Raw genomic sequence first — 22,763 nt, 5'->3', positions numbered from 1 at the left:
TAATAAAAACTAATAATTATCACATCACATAAATTTATTACAAATTTTAGGTTGTTAATACTATGATATATCAGATATTCAATAAGCCTCAAACCTAGTATTCTAATGATAACTAACAATATGCTTAATGTCTTATTTCTTTTATAATTGTATATTTCTCTTCAGTGAAATATGTCATATCATTTTTATTTTTCATTTTTTAACCTTATTTTAATTTTTATGCTTTTCAGGGCCACACCTACAGCATATGGAAGTTCCCGGGCTAGGGGCTGAATTAGAGCTGCAGCTGCTGGCCTATGCCACAGACACAGCAATGCATTTTTATATAACTATATTTAAAATACATGAAATTCATTAAAATTTTCTGGCTAACTATAAATATTTTCATGACTTTTATTCAAGGCCAATATATATATTGTCAGATAAATGCATTGGCTGAGTTTATCCAGCCTTGTTTGATCTAAAACATCTCGTATAATTCTCAGAACATTATAGATATCCAGTAGATACTTGCTGAATAAACAGGTGAGGGATATAAATTAATATTTAATAGTTTATGGAATCTTAATTATCTATTAATTAATCTATTAATTATCTATTAATTAATTATCTATTAATTATCTATTATCTTAATTATCTATCAGATTCAAGAAATATTTGACTGGAGTTCCCATTGTGTCTCAGCAATGATGAACCCCACTAGGATGCATGAGTATATGGGTTTGACCCCTGACCTGTTCAGTGGGTTAAGTATCCTGTTGCTGTGAGCTAAGGTGTAGGTCACAGACATGGCTTGGATCTGGCATTGCTGTGGCTGTGGTGCATGCCAGCAGCTGGAGTTCCAATTCAACCCTAGCCTGGGAACTTCCATATGCCACAAGTGCAGCCCTCAAAAGACAAAAAAAAAAAAAAATATATATATGACTGAGTGAATGATATATGTAATAATTAAAGTGTAAACAGAAAACAAATTAAAGGTATGGCTTAGTAGCTAAAAAGATATGTAAGATAAACTGTAACAATAATAATTGGGATAATATCAGTTGGTGATCAAAATGAAAGTAAAGCTATCTAAAAATTTTAATAATATTTAAATCATTTATTGTATTTTATTTTTGAGATAAATATACTTTAATTCTAAGTAGATATTACATTATTTCTTAGAATTCAATGTGATGTAATACCCAATAATTAATAAACATCTATTTTGTTAAAGTGGTATATATTTTATAACTTAATTTTTGTGAATTTCCATGAAAATAGAACAGGTATCTGAAAAATTTTAATATAATTTTATTTTCTCTATAATTATTATGGAGATAAAAACAAATAATATACATAAGGAAAATGCCGGATTTACTTTGATATCAATAGTGAGGTTAATAATTTCATCAGTGATCTCTGTATGACATAAGACAATCTCTATTCTTAGGCAAAATAAAAATGCTATATTTATTATGACTTGATAACAAATAATCATGACATTGTTTAGGTTAGAAAGGTAATTCAGTTCTACATTTGAAATTTAGATATTTTGTTGACATTCACACATCGCAAACTTATTTCATGGTAGCAAGAGTTCAATATCACATCAGAGTGAATTTTACTTATACAAAAATTATTTGGCTCTGGAGGTTCCTTTTAAAATTTAAATAAATAATATTCAAGAAATTTTCTTTTAATCAGGGTTTTTAATGTGCTTTTTAATTTGACAATATAGAAGATTATAAGAATGTTGAGAAGTGAAGAAAAAATTCTGAGATAATCTATAAAGAACTGATTTTTATATTATGTATTACTATACCAAGAATATCTGATATTATTTATTAATTCACATAGAATATTCTACCTTTTTATTATTTAATAGAATAGTTGTTAATTTACCCATAAATGAATATTAAACTTAATTTTTCAAAACATATAGAACGGTTGTCACATTATTGAATAAGATTCTGAAATAGAATCATTTTTAAATCCATTCATTTAACCACTGAAAAATACAACAATGATATTCTAAAATTCTAAGACCCTGAAAATAGCATACCAGTTAATGTTATGTCCTTGGAGAGAATGACATGGATGACATTCTTTGATGTAAAATTAATACAGGCTATCATAACTGCACAGGCATTATTACATTATTTGATGTTTTATCAAAATGAGTTTTAGAAATTTTTAGAAGTTAGATTAGCGCATATCCATACCACAGGCCTCTATTTGCTAATACAAACTGGAAAAAAAAATGATATTCCAGTGTTTGCTTTTGAATCTAATTTCAGAAGATTTACACTCAGAAAATCAGGACTATCTAAAACTTCTAATTTGGATTTGAGGTAACACAATAGTCTCTGCTTAGGATTCCTTGGAAACTGCTATTAGCTTAATTCACCTTGATTGATGCCCACATAATTGCCTCACAACTGTCTAAGGACATTTTCTTCTAGGCTTTGTTTATATTCTTCCTGAGAACTTTGTTAATTTGATTAACAGGAAACAGATGTACCTGCAGACACCAAGAAAGGCTTTTTATACTTCAGAATATTTATTCTTTGTATTTGTTCTGTGGGCAGGCTGCAGAGCTCCATAGCCATTGAATTATTTAAGATGTAATCCATAAACTCACTTCTCTGAACTCATATAAAACAAGATGGTTGTGTTGATCACTATAAAAAAATACATAATTGGTCCAAAGATACTCAAGAATAAGGCTGTTTTATTTGTACAATATATGGAAAAATCTGGAGCTAATACTTTATGAACTTCATACTCCAAATTTTAATTTTAGGGGAAAAACTCTAAAGTTCAAATAAAATTTTTAACTCAAATCTACTATACTACTACAAATACTGTATGCATATATGGTTCCAATATAAATTTTCAGTCAAATATGATCGATAACTTTCTGAAGGACTCCCGTGCTAATATTGAGTCTATTAGGCAGAAAATTATATAAGTCTCTATAATACATTTGTATAAATATATCAGAAATATATTTTATAATTATAAAAATATAAATACAAGAAGCTATATTAGAGTATGCTACTTCTAAAATTGATTTTATTCTTTTTTAATAGAATAAGGATTTTTCACTGCTAGGAAAAAAATATATGACTTCATTTAATAAAGTTCAAGAAAGAACAAATATCCTTAGTGATAATTGGTCAGAAGACCCCACATAAGGTAATTAAAAAGATTACCTACATATCTGACACTTAAATTTGAATTTAAGGCCAAAAATATTATAGTTATACATTATAAGTATTATTATTTATGTGAAAAAATTATCTGTAGAACTATAATTCATCTTGGATTTAGAGTTTCTTTTCGATATCTGATAGAATAAAAATTCAAAGACAATAATGACATGTGACTTTCAAAGTTGTTCAAGTAACAATAGAGCTCTGAGACCAGGGATAGTTTTAATTGTCTTAAAAAGGCAAAAGAAGGAGTTCCCGTCATGGCTCAGTGGTTAAGGAATCCGACTAGGAACGATGAGGTTGTGGGTTTGATCCCTGGCCTTGCTCAGTGGGTTAATAATCCAGTGTTTCTGTGAGCTATGGTGTAGGTTGCAGATGGGGCTTAGATCCTGCATTGCTGTGGCTCTAGCGTAGGCCGGTGGCTGTAGCTCCAATTGGACCCCTAGCCTGGGAACCTCCATATGCTGCAGGAGCGGCCCAAGAAATTGCAAAAAGGCAAAAAAAAAGGCAAAAGAAGATAAATCATATTGAAATAATCGATCTGTTGAAAAATTGATAGTGAGGTAAGCATAAATAGAAAATGATTATAAATTTTTACTTCCAGAGTAATAATAATGTAGCCAAAGCAATATGCATTGAGGTAAATCATAGATTTTAAAGGCCATTATAAAAAGATAAAATAATGTATTTTTCACTTGGGCATTTGAATTTCTGATCCTATGAAATACATCTTACATGTCAACAACATAAAACAGTTTTTTTGTTGTGAGATATTTATTCTGTGAAAGAAAAAATTACAAATTTTATGTAGAAAATTATGGTAGTCTTTTTGTACTTAAAATGCTCATTTTTAATTAGCTTTGGTTTATTTTTTAAAAAACCTCCTTTTAAATTTCACCACTTTGTTTTTTCTTATAACTATTTTATTAATTCAAATTAGTAAAACATTTTGTTTTGCTGTCTGGTTCAAGAGAAATTTTCAAAATGAGGAAATAAATTTTATATTATAGTAATCTGAACTGTTTCTAGCTTCTAATTAAGAAGAGTAAACTCTACCATACTTATAGCTTATTGACACAACCAGCATGCTTTCTGCCCAAAAAGGCATCAGTGTATATTTTAGTAAGTTATGTGACTGTTAAAAGTTCATTATTCTCCAGCACCCCATGGGAAATAAAGAAAAAGAAAAGTAAAATTGATTGTGACTTTTGACAATTATTAGTTAGAAAAAGGAGGTAACAATTGCCAAAAAAATCACAAAAGTGAGCATGTTACCTGGCTATGACAAAGAGCACACAACTGACACCCAAGTAAGCCAGCAGAATATACATCCAGATATCAGGGGAGAGAGGATTCAGGAAGGAGAAGACGCCTGGGTTTGTACCATTGGGCTTGCGGTACAAAATACTTATTCCAAGTGTCATAAAGGGCTTGGAAAAGTCGATGACCTTCTCTCGAACGTAGGTAATAGCCAGTGGAGCAACCGCAAGGTCAGCTTTCTGTAGAGAGAAAACATAAAAAAGGAAAATATATAATTCTAAGTCACAAGAAAGTAAAAACAAAATTAAACAAAACAAGGACTTTACACTTAAGAATTGCCTGAGTCACGTTAACATTTAAAGCGTTCTTTACTCTGAAGTGAGGCATCTGATATACTCTGGCTCTCATTTCTATGGGTTTCTAGATTAGCAAATCAACAGTTATTGCAAGTAGATACAGAAAAGAAAAAAATGTATATGATCAAAAAACTGAAGGAACTGTACATTTAGTACCTGAATTATTATGCTACTAAATCTGATCACAAGTGCTTTTAATCTAAACTTTAAAAACATTATCAATTATGCTATTCTAAATACTTTGGTCAAATTCTAAATAATAATAACAGTAACTACCTCAAATTATTTAGCTGATAATCAAAATATCTTTTGGTTTTAAAAATATATAGTTCAAATATTTTAGTCTTTAAATAGTTAACATTGTGAGAATCATCTTTTAATGTGATTGTGTTTACTGCTCCTGAGTTTTGTTTCTCTCTCTCTAATTTGTTTTATATTATTTAATGAAAATCCTTGCAGCCTTGCTTAAGTCGCATTAGGAAATGAGTTTTTCAATTTTCGCAAAGTTGCTAATTTTCCACGGTAGCTTAAATATGTTAAATTACTAATGCTTTTCACTCACCATGTTATAACCATCTGTCAGGGATGAATGTAAGCTCTTACATATTGAAAGAAATAATTATAATGTTTTAAAATAAAAAGGCATCTATTCCAATCTATAATGGGAACCTATAGTTCTACATTTCTTTTATATTTATAAGCATACTGAGCTTTCAGAGAATATATAAGATATGTTTACCTTAAAGAGGTACAGAAAGATACACAACGGAATGAAATTGGTCTCCTACTATTTGTTTCCTTGCTTCAGGTATTGTTGAGGGACTTAAAGAAAAAACTTCTCTAAGAAAAAACTTCTCTAAGTTTGTTGACAATATTATTTTGAGTATGCCTTTCTTTTGTTTTTTGTTTTTTTTTGGTTGCACCCAGGGCATATGTAAGTTCCTGTGCCAGGAGTTGAATCTGAACCACAGCTGTGACTTATGCCACAGCTCTTGTGGCAATGCTGGTTCCTTTAACCCACTTCACTGGGCAGGGGATTGAACCTGTTCCTCTGAAGCATACTATTTTGAGTATGTCTTTGTGTGCATTTGTGTGTTGGAGTTAGAGCTGGGAGATGCTTGGACGGAGTATCTTTGAGAACAGCAATGTAAAGATAAATAAATTTCCTAAAACCAGAAAGGAAAAACAGATCTTTAGGGTCCTGTGAATATTATAATCATATTTCATACTGATAAGTATAGGAATGTCAATTTAACAATAATAATTGCTCATGTTGCTTAAGCATTTGCAATGCAGTAGGCGCTGTGCTTAAAAACGTTTACATGAATTGTTATAGTTGATTCTTACACAATCCTACTATCATTCTTATTTTCAAATAAAGAAACTGAAACCACAAAAGTTAAAAACTTGTTCATTGTCATAGACCTCATTGAGCACTGGAACCAAGGACATAAACCTAAACTTTTGGAATCTATACCTAGAACTAACCATGACATGCATCCCAGAAACCAGAAATGGAATCATAGAGACATTATTCATTTATTCATTCATTCATTTATGAGAGTTTGTAGAGGAGAGAAGGGAAATATATAGAGGCAAGGGCGGGTATTGATAAATTACAGTCTCAGAATTTAGAGGGTTACAGGCAGAGTTCATGTAGGTAGACTATGTTCTACAAAGGAGGCAACACTTCCTCTCAGACAGAGAAAAGGGAGCAAAGGTGGTTTGAAAAAATAAACAAGTTGTTAAGGGAAGAAGGTGATAATTTAAGAAACAAGGATTCCAGATTAAAATAGCAACAATATAGAGTGGTGCTCTTCCCCTGTTTTGGTGACTGAATTCAGCACAGTTTATCATGTGCCACTTAACCTTTTGACTTCCTTCTCCTAGGTACATGAAAAGCAAATTTCACCACATAAAAATAAGTAAGAATATGCTTTAGACTGATAAAACACTTTTTAATTCATAATATATATCAACAAATGTTAGGAAACAATTCAAATTACATATTAAAACAAAACCACTACATTATTCCAAAAAAATGTTGTTCTATAGGCATGTACTAATAAGATTGACTAGACACACATCAAATTTTAAAAGTTACTTAGTATTGCCTAAAAAAAACCCTTCATTTCCAAATATTAAAGGGAAAAAAACAACAAAAACTTGCAAAGTCTGCTTTTAATTATAAAAGAAATTGTTTGAAAAAATTCATAGCAATACAGGCCTTCCTGAAAAAAGAAGAAAAATCTCAAATTGACAACTTAACCCAACACCTAAATGAATTAGAAAAAGAACAAACAAAACCTAAAGTCGGCAGAAGGAAGGAAATCATAAAGATCAAAGAGGAAATCAATAAAATAGAGATGAAAAAAAGCAAGTGAAGAAATCAATAAACCAAAACTGGTTCTTTGAAAAGGTAAACAAAATTGATAAACCTCTGGCTAGACTCACCAAGAAGAGGAGAGAAAAAACTCAAATAAACAAAATCAGAAATGAAAAAGGAGAAGTCACAATGAACACTACAGAAAAACAAAAAACCATGAGAGAATACTATGAACAATTGTATGCCAACAAATTTGACAACCTGGAAGAAATGGACAACTTTCTAGAGACTTACAGCCTGCTGAATCAAGAAGAAACAGATCAACTGAACAGACCGATCACTAAAAATGAAATTAAATACGTCATAAAAACACTCCCTACAAATAAAAGTCCAGGACCAGACGGCTTCATAGGTGAATTCTACCAAACATACAAAGAGGATCTGGTGCCCATCCTCCTTAAACTTCTTCAAAATGTTGAAGAAGAAGGAATACTCCAAAGACATTCTATGATGCCACCATCAGCCTAATTCCAAAACCAGACAAAGATACCACCAAAAAAGAAAACTATAGGCCAATATCTTTGATGAATATAAAAGCAAAAATTCCCAACAAAATTCTAGCCATCCAAATCCAACAACATAGCAAAAAGAACATACACCGCACCAAGTGGGATTCATCCCAGGTGCACAAGGATGGTTCAACATAGGGAAATCAATCAACATCATACACAACATTAACAAAAGTCAAAACCCACATGATCATCTCAATAGATGCAGAAAAAGCATTTGACAAAGTCCAACATCCATTCACGATCAAAACTCTTACGAAAGTGGGTATAGAGGGAACATTCCTTAACATAATCAAAGCCATTTATGACAAACCCACAGCGAATATAATACTCAATGGAGAAAAGCTGAAAGCCTTTCCACTAAAATCTGGAAGAAGACAAGGATGTCCACTCTCACCACTGTTTTTCAACATAGTACTGGAAGTCCTAGCCGCAGCAATCAGACAAACAAAAGAAATGAAAGGCATCCAAATAGAAAGAGAAGAGGTAAAACTGTCACTGTATGCAGATGGCATGATACTATATATAGAAAACTCTAAGGACTCAACCCAAAAACAACTTGAACTGATTAACAAATTCAGCAAAGGAGCAGGAAATAAGATTAACATTTATAAATCAGTTGCATTTCTGTATACTAACAATGAAATGTTAGAAGAGGAATACAAAAATACAGTACCTTTTAAAATTGCACTCCAAAAAATCAAATACCTGGGAATACACCTGACCAAGGAGGTAAAGGACTTACATGCCGAGAACAAGAAAACATTAATCAAGGAAATTAAAGAAGATGTAAAGAAATGGAAAGATATTCCATGCTCCTGGGGTGGAAAAATTAATGTTGTAAAAATGGCCATACTACCCAAAGCATTGTCCTCATTCGTAAGAGAGTATAAGCTCCTTGAAGCCTGCATGCATTCCCTTCAGTCAAAGCGCAAAGCGCTGAACTGAGAGAATGCTAAAGTATCCAGCCCCAGAAATCATACAAAGATGCCTAAGCAGCAGATGTCTTATTAATTTAATAAGTATTAATTTACTATTCTATCATTCTATGTGAAACTCTTCCCAATTGTCTATTTTAGCCCTATGATCATAGTACATCTCTAGGGTACTGGTCAAAATCTGACACCACGGAAATGTCTTAGTAAATGTCTGCAAAATAACAGTTTCAATTTAACTTAATAAAATGTTCAAAGAAAATTAAAAGAAAATCACTCAGAGAATTTTAAAATTAAACTTTTTTTTCTGATCTTGCTCTAGAAGTAAGATTTATTTGTACATGGATATAATTTCTAGAGAGCTAACTGTCTAGGGAAAACAGAATTAATACTTTTATTGGATTTATATAGCTAATAGCAGTCCTTTGATTAAAGTCTCATTAAAGATTAAAGAATAATGGTAAAATTTAGTGGTCTAATTTCTAATGCCCTAATACAAAAATCAGATAACAAAGCATATCTTTATGATTGGCACAATGACTTAAAATTTGATCATACTCAGAAAACCTTTGTTATGAAGTCCCAAGTATCAAAGAACATAATGATATTATATAATCACATGTGATCTGGTCAATGAAACCTCTTACATACACTTCTGAAAGTTCTTGCAATTTAACAATGGAAAACCTTGTTTTAGACATTGCTTTCTTTCCCATAATGCTTAGCAAATGGGTACAATAATTAAAGTAATAAGTGTATAGGAATAAAATGGAATTTTTAAACTGATTTAGTTAAGAAATTTAAGCTAGTTAAGTAGGTATATTAATGTTAATGTCACTTATAAGTGATAAACACTTTCCCAAATTCTTCCCAATGTACAACGTGAATAGATGCTTTGAGTGTGTGTGAACTTTCTGGGAAAGGAGGTTCACCTTCTGTATACATGGCACAGCATCTCCACCACTATCCTCCTACTCACGTGGCCTGGACTCTTGCAGTGACCTCTTTATTGGTCCCTGCTTTCATTCTTGTTCAATTAGTGTCTGTTCTTCAACAAAGACCACAAGTTCTTTTTAAGGCACATATCATATTATAACTTCTTGCTCAGAATCTTCTAAAGACTTTCAGCACACATGGAATAAAATCTAATTTCAATTTACACAGCGCTGCAAGAGTTGGCCTTGACTACTTTGTGAGCATCAGTCCCAATCACCCTTTGGATCTGAGTTGGATCACCCTTGTTCCAACAACTCTGGCTGCCTTGCTAGTATGCAAACCTGTGTACACACTGCTGTTCTCAATGCCTTTCCTTTGCTATTCCGTCTGTCTGGAAAGTTTGTTTTTAGCTTATTCTTTTACTTCACTCCTGTGTCTGTTCTGATGTCAGTCACGCAAAGGGATCTTTCTGACTACTCATTCCATCATGTTTATCTCCTTACTAAAAAAAATAAAAAATAAAATAAAAAAATAAGAAAAAAAAATATATATATATATTTTAAGGCTGCATCTGTGGCACATGGAAGTTCCCAGGCTAGGGGTTGAATGAGAGCTGCAGCTGCAGGCCCACACCACAGCCACAGCAACACCGGATCTGAGCTGCATCTGTGACTTATGCTGCAGCTTGCAGCAACACTGGGTCCCTAACCCACTGAACAAGGCCAGGGTTGAACCCCCATCCTCGCACAGACAACAGAGAGTCTTTAACTCACTGAGCCACAATGGGAACTCTTTTTTATTACATAAAGGAAACTTCATAAAATTAATCATGACCTGAAATCATGTCACCTATTGTCAGTCCTCTTCCAATAGAATAGAATCCCTTTGGAATAAAGAGTTTATTTTATTTTATCCAATTCTATAGCTCCAGTACCTAGCACAGTGCCTGATATTAAAGAAACATTTTTAAATGAATGAGTGAATGGGAAAAACTATCACTATTGATAATTCTACCCCCATTACCCTCTAAACTTCTTTATAGACAAGAATATTCTTGAGGTTTACTTTCTCATTGATTTTCCTTCTAAAGACCTCTTCTAGATTGGCTTTGTCTCATTTTTGTTGTAAAGGCCACACAACAATAAAGAGGAATATTTAGGAAAACCACACTTTTCCTTCACCTCTGGCATCACCCCAACAACCTCGGCCCACTGATGTTTTCAGGTCTCTTCTCTGCAGCATGAAAGAGAAATGCTGGGTTACATGGTTAATGTTGAAATCATAGAAGAGGAAGAAGAAGTGAAAACACAGTGATATTGTCCATGTGCATGATTGCTATTTTTGATGTCACTGAAATAAAAAAATTACTAAAAGTTATATTTAATACATCTGTGATAGATACATGTGTATATGTATAACTGAATCACATTAGTGAATGCCAAAGACATTGTAAATCAACTATATTTCCTAAATAAATAAGAAATAAAAACCAAACAAAAAAGACACTGGTTCCCTTAAAGTTATAGATGTTTTATATATGTGAAAAACCAACTTTAAAGTTTTATAAATTGTATATACAGCATACTGTACACAACATAAAATCTAGTTGTAGGTGTACAAAAACATAAGCTTACCAAACCAAATAGTAAGCACAGGGTACACAGTGTAAAGTAGTCCACTGAGTTATTAAATAAGAAGATTCCTTTCACACTTGTAGAGACTGAATAGTGACAATTAAGGAAAATTAAACAAAAACAGTAGTAGATTCAGCTGCTGCTTCAGCAGCTGTCACTTTATTAATGCCTAAGTAAGCCTGCTAATAATTTCAAATGATATTGACTAAATCTACCAACCTTGCCACTAATGACAGAATTAATAAACTTCTCAATTGATAATTCTTCAGAAGAGCCACGACTCCAAAACATTGATTTTTTTTCTTTTTTTGATGCTGGTAGGTGTTTGTTTTTGTTTCACTTTATTTCATAACTACCTAAATCTGTAAGCTCTCAACTGGATGATTTGAAAATACTAGTATTCCTTTACTAAAATTGTTATAACACCTCTTCTCTCATTGCAATATTTCCATAAGATTCATGTATTATTTTAATGCTCTAATTGAGTTAGTTTAGCCCCTTGCAGGGAGAAAAGGTACACAGAAAGTGAGGTTTTTTTCGCATTGGTAATTTCAGGAAAATCATTTTTATTAAAAACAATTGGAAACCATGCATACTAATATTCCAAAGTAGAATTTTATATACCTGTTATTCGTGAGCAAAGCACATCAAGAATGATGGTATCTCTGACATTATCCGTGTTTAAGTATTACATATTTCCTGATTTTAAAACAATTAATGTCTCTTGAAATTACAGGTTAAGTGAAAATATTTTATTCTGCTAAAGACAAGCATCTAAACAGGAATGGTATTCAATTATCCTATTTCTATTCTTATAGTTATATTCAAACATACATTAAAAAGAACAAAAGGAAAAAATCTTACAGTATTACTCAAACAACATTATTATATATTCATCAAGCTAGTACTTGAGAAGAGAGAGATGTTGAGTGGCTCCCTTGACACAAATTTACATGCAAGTTTCAAAACAGAAAACTTGAAGCAACTCAAAATGTACAAAATGTCAGGTATTTCTTGAGCCTATGAAACATTTATACAACTCATTGTTATGGATTTAAGCTATTATTTCACCCACATATTTTCAGCTAAACCTTTTTCCTTTTCCCAGTTTAAATGCTCTGGGAACACAACCAGTGAATCAGGAAGCAATTACTAGCACTAGAATGGATGACAATGAACTACAAGGAATCTTCTTAGTGGAACTGAGTCTGCCCTAGTAAATCACTCTTAAGTGCACAATGGATTAAGCACACTGGGTTTCCAGGATCTATTTTAAAGTTATAGGTAAATTATAAGTTGTAAATAATCGACCTGCTAAATTTGTCATTGTGATTAGCTTATGTTAAAACTGGACAGAGCTCAGTTTAGAAAAAACTAAATTAATTAATTTAGAATATTAATTAATTTAGAATGTTAATTAATTAAGAATTAATTAATATTAATTAATTAATTTAGAATATTTTCCACAATAACCAATATTATTTTACAAAGAATTCTCAAAATTCAACTATGCACCAGGCTGGGCAAAGTTTAGGATGCAAAGGTGTTTATGATGGTTTCATTTCTCATGGAACGTCACCATAGGGAAGATTAACATGGAAGAAAATTTCTGAAAAGATCTAATAAGTACTTTAAAGCATGTAAGGTACAGTTGTGTTACAATTTTATTGGCTTGCCCAACTGCTACTCTAATGGGTTAATGTAAAAACATATTCATTATTAGAATTTACATTAATTCTGCAAAACCTGGAGATGAAATGGGACTAACACTTAAGTGTTGCACAGGTAGTAATATTAGAGAAAGCGGGATGAATTCAAGAGGGAAAAGTGAGAGGCATTACAACCCTTCTTAAAGCTCTGATTATGCATTCTTCATCCCTGGATTAGCAACACCAGCAAGAGCTATGCTAAGGAGGTTAAAAATTAAAGTGCTCTTTAGAGTGGTTCCTTTAATATGAAAAGAAAGGAGAAGAGCTGAATGGTGGTTAGCACTTGAAAATCACATAAACTGAAAGGTGCCCTCAGCTCAACCTCTTCTATTCCTTTTTCTAGTTAAAATACAAATAAACATTGATAATTTTCCTACATAGCCCCATTATCTAAGTTAAATGCATTGTTAGACTCATTTAAGTATTGTAGAGAATAAATTATAAAAGGCCCTCTGTATATGTTTCATAAAAACAAGGATAATATTTTGCTACCTAGAATACATCTCTTCCAGAACTTGGTTTGAAATAGATATTACATCATGTGCTGAATTACTAAGCAAACTTATTTCTGAATGAGTCAAATGTAAAATATAAATTTACTTAATTCCCTATGGTCAAAGTCTGTATTATATGTTTATACTTAGAACAAATTCAAAGCATATGTAAGTATTTGTTAAACAGGTAAACTGTTGAAACAATATACACCATGAGAAAGAACTTTAGGCAATAAAATATTTACAATATATAAATAGCTAGCCTGTGTTGCATATGGATATCTTTACAATAAATTCTGCTACAAAATATATGTTGTGACATGTTTTCTCTGGTTTCCATGACTAATGAAATTCATTGGATCTGTGCTATTTAATTGTTTTATAAAGGTTTAAGTGTTTAATAGGAGCTGATCCTGATGCTCATTGTACTGCTGAAGATAAAGTGAAGACAGACACTAAGCATGAAACAATTAGAGGCTATAATGTCAGGTAGTGAAGATTGCTACCAAGGAAGATAAAGTAAGCTAAGAGTACTCCTCAAGATGTGCTAGAGGAGAAAATAAGGGTACTAATTTTAATGACATGAACAATGGAAACCTCTTCAAGGTCCTGATATCTGAGTCTGGACTTCAATGAATTTGAAGATAGTGGCTCAGTGGAAATGAATCTGACTAGCATCATGAAGACTCGGGTTCAATCCCTGGCCTTGCTCAGTGGGTTAAGGATCCAGCGTTGTCATGAGCTGTGGTGTAGGTTGCAGATGCGGCTCAGATCTGGTGTTGCTGTGGCTGTGGTGTAGGCCAGAAGCTACAGCTCCAATTCGACCCCTAGCCTGGGAGCCTCCATACGCCATAGGTGTGGTCCTAAAAAGACAAAAAAAAAAAAAAAAGACAAAAAAAGATAAAGCCCTGTGAGCTTCTAAGAGGAGATCCCCAGCAGAGAAACTTAAGGCTCTGGGATAGAAGCAAACTGGGTATGCTGGAGGAGCAGCAAACTGTCTCCAACCCTCTCCAGCTCCTCCCACTTTATTCATCCTTTTGATCATTTTCAGAAAACCTCATGGAAATAGAGAAACATTACATGACAAGACACTCCAACCCTAAACAAAAGGCATCAAATTTAGAAGAGAAAACTTATCACTGCACCTCTCATTATACTCTCCTGTGTGTTTTCCACTAAAATGAAATGATACCATTTAAATTTATTTTCTTATCTTTATACTATAACAATGATCTCTATAAGTTATTTAAATTCAACTACAACAAACCTATTTAATTGTGCTTTAGAATTTTTTTAAGTATTATACTATTTATTAAATATTTAAGAAAAACATCATGCCATAGTAAATAAGCACTTAATCCACCATGACGGGGGTCATTGACATCATTCTTGGAATGCTGAAGTCTTCTTAGAAATGATTCTGATTTCCTCTCCATCAAAGAATTTATGATAATTATAATTAAATAATGCAACTGTACAATTAAATAATACAGTTCAACAATTGTATTATTAATAACCATTTCTCTCCATGGTACAATGTAAGGTCTATAATGTCTTGTTTATCACATCACCTAGAATGGTGTAATGCCTATATTGAAGAATCAATAAGATGTAACAAATTGTAAGGACATATTTATATAGTTATATGCATTTTATATTTTACTTATTTTCAGAGGGTATGTTATTTTTGTTATTCTTTTCAGTTAAGTTATTCTTTTTATTATGCTATACAAAATATTTAATGGTACATAAGGCTTTCTTCTTTATAAATTTTAGTTACATAATATACACAATTTTAATATAATGCTAAATTTAATGAAAAATTGAATGTAATAGATAATACTAAGTAGTAAAGATGAAAGCCATACAAAATGGGATAAAGTATGGAATAGATTTCCTATTTGTCTCAGAATATTTTCCATTCCATTTCTCCAGAGGGAGTCACTTAATCTGTTTCTTAAGATCCATGACATAATAATCTGTATGAATGTAACTGTGTTTATAAATATATGCATTTTATTCTGTAAAAAAAAAAAAATTTCAAAAAAAAAAAAAAAAGCAAAAGAAAAACATCATGCCCATGATGTGGAAACTCAGTGTTATATCAATAACATTAAAAATATAAATTACACTGTGCACAATATTTCTGAATCTGTGACATGACTCTACTATGCTTTCACCTATGTGATCACTTGCCCCTACAGAAATTCCCCATTGATTAATAACCACTATATGATTTTCTGCAAATATCCCAGAGGAACAGCAATTTCCTTCCAGAATAGTTGATTTTTCTAATAATCCAGGTGTAATAACTTAGCTGAGACAACTCACTGCCCTGTATTTGTTAATAAAAATTGAAGTCATTTTTATATTTATTAGAACTTAATAATATATCACCACATATTTAAGGATACTTGAGTAACTGACAGTTAAATGTGAACATAAAGGTTAAACAAGAAATTTCCTGCAAAACAGCAAAAAGAAAAAAACCTTTCTAATACTGTTACAGCTGCAATAGCTTTGATAGAAAACTTCATGCAAATAATGAAAGGTCTTTGAAAGAAAGGTTAGAATTTTCCATCTATTATATTATCTAAACTGCCCCTCACTTTGGCCCCTCCCTCCATCTTTCCCTACCTTCTTCCCTTCCAATCTCTTTCTATTCTTCCTTTTCCACTAAAACCAAAAAGAATGATTTTTGTGTTGTTAAAAAGCATACGTAGGAGTTCCCATCGTGGCTCAGTGGTTAACGAATCTGACTAGGAACACGAGGTTGCAGGCTCGATCCCTGGCCTTGAACAGTGGGTTGGGGATCTGGTGTTGCTGTGAGCTGTGGTGTAGGTCGCAGGCGTGGCTCTGATACCGCATTGCTGTGGCTCTGGCGTAGGCCAGCAGCTACAGCTCCGATTAGACCTTAGCCTGGGAACTTCCATATGCCGCGGGAGCAGCCCTGGAAAAGGCAAAAAGACTAAAAATAAAAAGTAAAAAAAAAAAATAATAAAATGAGTGGATTTTAAAAAATGCATATGTAATAAAATTAAAGGTCTAATATCAGATGTAGAAGGATTTAAGACAGAGGTCATAAGCAAAAATCTTTTCTATTGAATGAAAGTGGACCACCACTTTCTACTATTCCAGCCTGCAAGAGAGCCTTATCTATTGTATTAGAATTTCATATGTAGAATTTTTAAGTAATAATTCTAAGTTCAAAAACAGGCTTATACACAAGGTGTTCCTTCAAGATCATCTATGATCTGGGACTGTAAGTAGTTTATATGCCTCAAAAGGGAATGATAAATAAATTAGGGTATAACAAGAAAGAATCAAAACCCACTGCTAAAAAGCATTTTATGAAGTTTCCAATGAAATGGCATAGACAGTGATGATGTCAAGTAAATGTAGAAACATATAATATTAAACATGAATTCAACCAAATAAAACATAGTAGAGGTGTTTTATCTATACCTATCTAAACCTATAGATTAAATGCATCTTGATGTATATCAACTAATCACAAATTAAAGATCATTGTTAGATCTCAGTTTAAATAAGTAAATTGTAATAAATAAGTAAATAAATATTATAAGACAAATAGAAAAATGTAAATAAGTGCTGATGGTTAGGTACTGATGTCATTAAGGAATCATATTTTTTCTTTGTGACGACAGTGTGATCATTTTTAAAAATATATTTCCTCTTTTTTAATAAATACTAAAATATATGTATGTGAAATAATATGAAGTCTAGAATTTGCTTCAAAATAATGCAGGGGACAAGCAAGTTTGTAAGAGTAGAGATGAAATGAAATTGGTAATGAGGTTGTAATCCATGAGGGTTGGTGATGGGTATATGAAACTTCACTTTATTCTTCCATTTGCACGTGTTTGAAAAGTTTTACAATATAATGTTTTAAAAGTATATAATCAACAATGGAAATAACTGAGCAAAATGTTAAGAATGTTTATCCCTAGTTAGAATTATGGTTGTTTTTATATATTATTTATCAATTTCATAATTTTTATCTACTGAAAATATATTTTCTTCCAGTAGAAAGAACAATACATGTCACTTAAATATATATGTATTCTACTTTGAAAACCTTCACTAATTAAATGAAACATAGTTATAAGCAATAAGCTGAATCTACAGATTTTGTGGTCATTTTATTTAAGAATATAAAGATAGAGATACACATTTTTATTTGACCTAAACTTCACAGATAAACTTCAGTACAAATATAGTCCTTTCTTAAAAAAACAAAACAAAACTATTTTTGAAGTATGAAATGAGTAAATAAATGTTTCACTTTAATATTAATTTTTGAAAATAATGTTATTATTAATAATATTAATAATATTAATTTTTGAAAAGCAGCCAATATATTTTGCACTTTGAGGGTAATGAAAAATGAGCTCCCCTTTCATAAGTCTTTAACATGAACAATTCAGACGGCGCCTCTGATATGTAATATTAAATAATACGTTGAGGGGAGTTCCCATTGTGGCTCAGGGAACTGACTAGTATCCATGAGGATGCAGGTTTGATTCCCGGCCCCACTCAGTTGGTTAATGACCTGGCATTTTCATGAACTGTGGTGTAGGCTGCAGATGTGCCTTGGATCTGGCATTGCTGTGGCTGTGGCATAGGCTGGTAGCTGCACAGCTGCAAGTGGACCCTTAGCCTGGAAATTTCCATATGCCTTGGTTGCGTTTTAAAAAAAAAAAAGGTTGAAGAAAGTGTTACTATATTTCAAGGCTACCAATTCTTATGTTTTTTATATGTGCATGTAGTTTTTCAAGGACTAAGAGGGAACAAAAATCAATCTGATTTTCTTTCTGTATATGTAAAAACAAAAAAAAGGAACAAAAACTAAATAATAAAAATATTAAATTGCCATGACTTTAGAAGGTAATTACTATTCTTTCACTGGTTTAAAAGTTCACATCAATATATCTCATCATGGAGTAAAATAAGCTTCTATTTTCTCATGTGTGAAACAATATGACAGGATCTATCAATCAGTATTTACTGGTAGACTAGGCAGAGTGGGAATGGAAAGATATTTGAACATGATCCCTCCCAGAGCTTATATAAGATTCCCTGGAGCAAGAAATATCCAGAGGAATGATAAAAACACAATGAATTGTATGAGGATAAGATCAATGGAGCTGTTAGGAAAAGATTCATGGAATAGTTTGAGGTAAACTCTGAGTGAGAAAAGACCAATATAGCAGTTAATAAGCATAGATTCTGAATTCATTAGTGACCAATCAGCAGCCAGAATTTGTTTCCATCCAGAATGTAGCTTTCCAAAGAGCAGACTAAAACTCAAGGCATTGGTGATAGCTGGAGTCATAACCATGTTTACATGAATGACCTTGATTTCTTTCTACTAACAGGAACCATCATGTCCAGTCTGAGTTCTGTATGGTTAGTACTTCTATTGAATAGCCACAGGAGCCCAGGGGAAAACATCATGTTTCAGCTCGTCAGTGAGCCAAGCCTAGGCATTTAGAAGAATCTCTATGAATCTGGGGCCCTGGTTAGTCAGCAGCTATTTTAAGTTATAAAGGGGAGGATAAAATTTCCCCCCAAGAGATGGCTACCTCTTTTCACGTAAAGCCAAGATGGCATTGCTGCCTGTGATTCTTGGGTATACTATATCCACTTGATAAGTGAAACTTTTAGGGTCTTTCCAGATTATTAGCTATTAAAATATAAGTTGGCCCACCTCAAAATAGCACTATCAGGCCACAGAGTCTCAAGGTTCTGTGGATTGGGCATTAGGTTTCATTCAACAAGGGTCTAGCTGCATGGTAATCACAGCTTTCTAATCTAAAAGAGTATAAACAATAGCCAAAATCCCAGCAAATTCTCAGCAATCATCTTTTCAAACACTGCTTCATTGCAATTCTTCCCACTGACTCCTACTACATATATGATGGCGTTTCTCACCTTACCCTCCTTGTCTCATAGCTCTTCTTTCATAAATTGTATTTTCTTCTTTTTCTGTGCCACGTGCTGATTAACCAGTTTGTCTCTGTGTGTGTGTGTGTGTGTGTGTGTGTGTGTGTGTCACTGCACCTGCAGCATATGGAAGTTCCCAAGCCAGAGATTAAATCCAAGTCACAGCTGTGACCTGTGCTTATGCTGCAGCTGCAGCAGCTTGGATCTATTAACCCACTGTGATGGGTCAGGAATCAAACCTGCACCTCCACAGTGACCTGAGCCACAGCAGGACCCCCTAGTTAGTATTTTATAACTTGTTCTCTTTTTGTGTTCAGTGTACCTTGTCTATTGGGTAATTTTTCATGGTACTTTTTAATACTCTTTAAAATTTCATTATTTTATTATTTTTCATATTTCATAGTTATTTTTACTATAAAATTTCTTTTTTATATTTTACAGACTTTTAAAATATATTTTCCCTTTAGTTTTTATTTTAATTTTTTGTCTGTTTTAAAAAAAGGATTTCACAAGGATAAAATTGATGTTCAATTGTTTTTTTAATATGTTTGCATTTTTTTATTATTTTTATCTATTTCATTCCCTTTCTCACTCTATCATATATCCTTATAGATCCCTTTCCAGTGGTTTTATTATTTCTTTACTCTGTGACCCTTCTCTCATCTTCCTACTCATAGCAACGTTTCATAAGGATGATTTGAGGTTCACATCCCCATGATATTGGTGGTATTTTGTATCTAGTTCAAAAATAATTAGGTAACTTGAGTTCCCAGTTATCTGGCTGAAGCTGTGACTGTTTACCTAGGACCACAACTTTCAAATATGCTAAAGTCTCAGGGCACCAGTACTTTCATCCTGCTTTCCCAAGCAAGCCATACCCAAGACTTTGGTTTCAAGCAATAAGCCTGCCTTCAGACTTATATTTTACATAGAGCAATTTTAATCCATGGCTAATGCTAGACCAACATGGCCTACTTACAAATAAGGCGCCCTGAGGCTGATAGCTTTAGTGGGTTTACTTTGCTTATTTTGCATGGGTTTTCGTTATGGGTATTCATCAAAGAGGAGTCTATCAAAGCTTGATGTTTCTACATCATCTTGACAAAAAATAAAGCAGTAGGATTTTTCCCCCAAGTTTATTATCATAAACAGTCTTTCTAGTAGCACTTAAAAGATAGTCCAAGAAGGTGAAGATAGCAAATAGTAACCTAAGAGAGGCAGTACGAAAATGAGGAGAATTTTATGAAACCAGTGGAAAAGAATGTTTCAGAGTAATAAACTGAGTAAATAGTCAAGGTAAAGCTGATAAGGAAATTTGCCTCAGAGGGGAAAGTGACACACTGGGTGACAGCTGAAAGGGATTTTTTTCAAATGAGAAATCATGACCTCTTAAAAACACAAATGTAAATGGACCAGGAGAGAACTACTGAGAAAAAAAAGCAGAGAAAAAGAAATATGGGTCTGAATGTTTGTGAACAGAAAAGCTGAAGTGGAAAAGAAAGATGAAAAGAATATCCCTAAAAAGGACCAATTTCTCCATCCAACCTAGAAGAGAAGAGATGCTAATGAGCAGGGTTCGTAAATCTGATGATGAAGGGCTGAGGTAGGGCATTTTTCTCTAGTGGTATCTATTTCTTCTAGAAGCAGGAGACAGGTGTCCTGCTGTAAATTGGAGAGGAACTGGTAGACTGGAGAAGTAGAAAGTAAAATCAAAAGCAATGTTGCAAAATGTAGGAGGGTGTGGTGACTAGTAAGAGTTTGTAGCATCTGCAACAGTGTTCACAATTCATTTGGGATTACTATCAGTTTATAGTGGTTCCATTTTTCCCAACGGGCTGATGTTCTCCATCTGAGTTTATTGTAAGTCAGGCGCTTAAGAAGATAATAACATAAATACAGGGTCAAGTTTTGATGAGGTAAATGTTATAAAACAACAAAGGAATACATAAATTTGGTACTAGAAAAGAATGTAATAAACCACAGAAATTAAGCTGGATATGGAGAAATGTGAGGAAAGAATTAATGTATGGAAAACAAATAGGTAGTTAATTAACTTGTAGTTTTGATAGGGTCAAAAACAAGTGTAGCAGGGTCAAATCTATTGATAAGTAAGAAGGAAAGGAGTTAAATTCCTGACTTATTGATCTAAGGGTTAGTGTTCTTTGGGTCACAGTAATGATTACAATGTAATTATAGGCACATATAAGTCTTATGTGGGTAAACGGCTCCTGGCAATGAATAACCCAAGAAGCTTAGAGTCCACGGTGATGGATGGATCTTCTATAAGGGCACCGAATTTATCTCACATCATAAAATCAACCATTTTTAAGTAAAAGGCTATCTATGATCCAGTTGTTAAAGTCAACAGTGATTAAGAAGTGAGTAGAAGATAACTCACAAAGAGAAGGAATGCTGTATTCAGAGACATGTGTCTCAAGCATGGCTTTTCTGGCACTTAGAGAATTCATGAACTGGGAACAGCAAAGAGGAGTATGGTACTGGGGCTTTTCGATAATCTTATAATTTGGCCTTTTCTAAGCACATAGTAGACTATACTCCTTTCCTCCAAAGAAGTTGAGTACAGCCACATCAAATGTTCAAAGCACATTACTTTGGTCAATGGATTAAAAGTAGAAGCAATGTGGTTTGATTTCTAAGAAGGAACATTGGAGAGAGAGTGCCCAATTCACCATGTTCCCTCTCTTTCCCTGATATGATAAGCAGCAATGCTCACATGGCAGTGGCTCCATCAGCTTGGCTTCTAGTGACAACACGTGGAGCTGAGCCCTCAGCTGCCCTTAATCTATATGTAGTGGGCATGATGAACAATTTCTGTAGGTATAAACTACTAACACAGTTAAGTTTAGCCTAAGGATGCCTAATCCAGGCAGCCTCTTGGATCTGACCCAGCCCCTTGAGATAAGTGGGGTGAAACAGTAGCCATCTGGGCTACAGAGAGAGCACTTTCAACCGGAGAGAGTCCAAACAGAATAGGAAACAATCAAGGAAAGGAATGGAAATGAAGAAAGATTATTAGTGATGGAGGGGATGGGGATCCAGAACCTAATAAATGGCTTATAAGAAAGGGAAAAAGTGGTAACACAGGTCAGAGCCAAGTCAGTGTAGCTTAGCTCCCTCTGGAAATAAAAATACAGAAACAATGAAACAGACCAGATGGTCTCAGAATTTTTATAAGGTCTGACAATAATAAATTTGTGAGGTACATTTTGTTTATATTAACTACAGAATCTTTTCACATTTAAAAAATACACTACTGTATTTTCATGGCTTTCCACTAAAATCTGACACACACTGACATTTTAGCAGACTGGCATCAGGTGTCAAACCTCTCCTCTTCATTCCCTCTAGTTTCAAAATTA

At 33.0% G+C, this 22,763-nt stretch overlaps 1 protein-coding gene across 18 annotated transcripts in view; it reads right to left on the bottom strand.

Moving 5' to 3' along the window:
• The window catches only part of GRIK2 (glutamate ionotropic receptor kainate type subunit 2), a 629,197-nt gene that overhangs the window by 145,514 nt on the left and 460,920 nt on the right, over nucleotides 1–22,763 (bottom strand). For 11 of the 18 annotated variants that reach the window (XR_014806479.1, XR_014806478.1, XR_014806484.1 and 8 more), the window contains one exon: nucleotides 4,473–4,696. Coding sequence is in view for 11 of the 18 variants with exons in the window: in XM_021073366.2 (XP_020929025.1) it covers nucleotides 4,473–4,696 (224 nt within the window). In the remaining 7 variants the exon portion in view is untranslated. The remainder of the gene's footprint in view (nucleotides 1–4,472; nucleotides 4,697–22,763) is intronic. The other 7 variants (XR_014806486.1, XR_014806487.1, XR_014806485.1 and 4 more) reach the window with 1 other exon arrangement.

Source organism: Sus scrofa, chromosome 1 (assembly GCF_054392235.1).
Source record: "Sus scrofa isolate SSC_HxYL_T2T_F1_AM1 chromosome 1, Sscrofa_HxYL_maternal_Yorkshire_Landrace_v2.0, whole genome shotgun sequence".
Taxonomy (NCBI): domain Eukaryota; kingdom Metazoa; phylum Chordata; class Mammalia; order Artiodactyla; family Suidae; genus Sus; species Sus scrofa.
The sequence above is the reverse complement of the archived record's forward strand: the minus strand, read 5'-3'. Positions and strand labels throughout refer to the sequence as shown.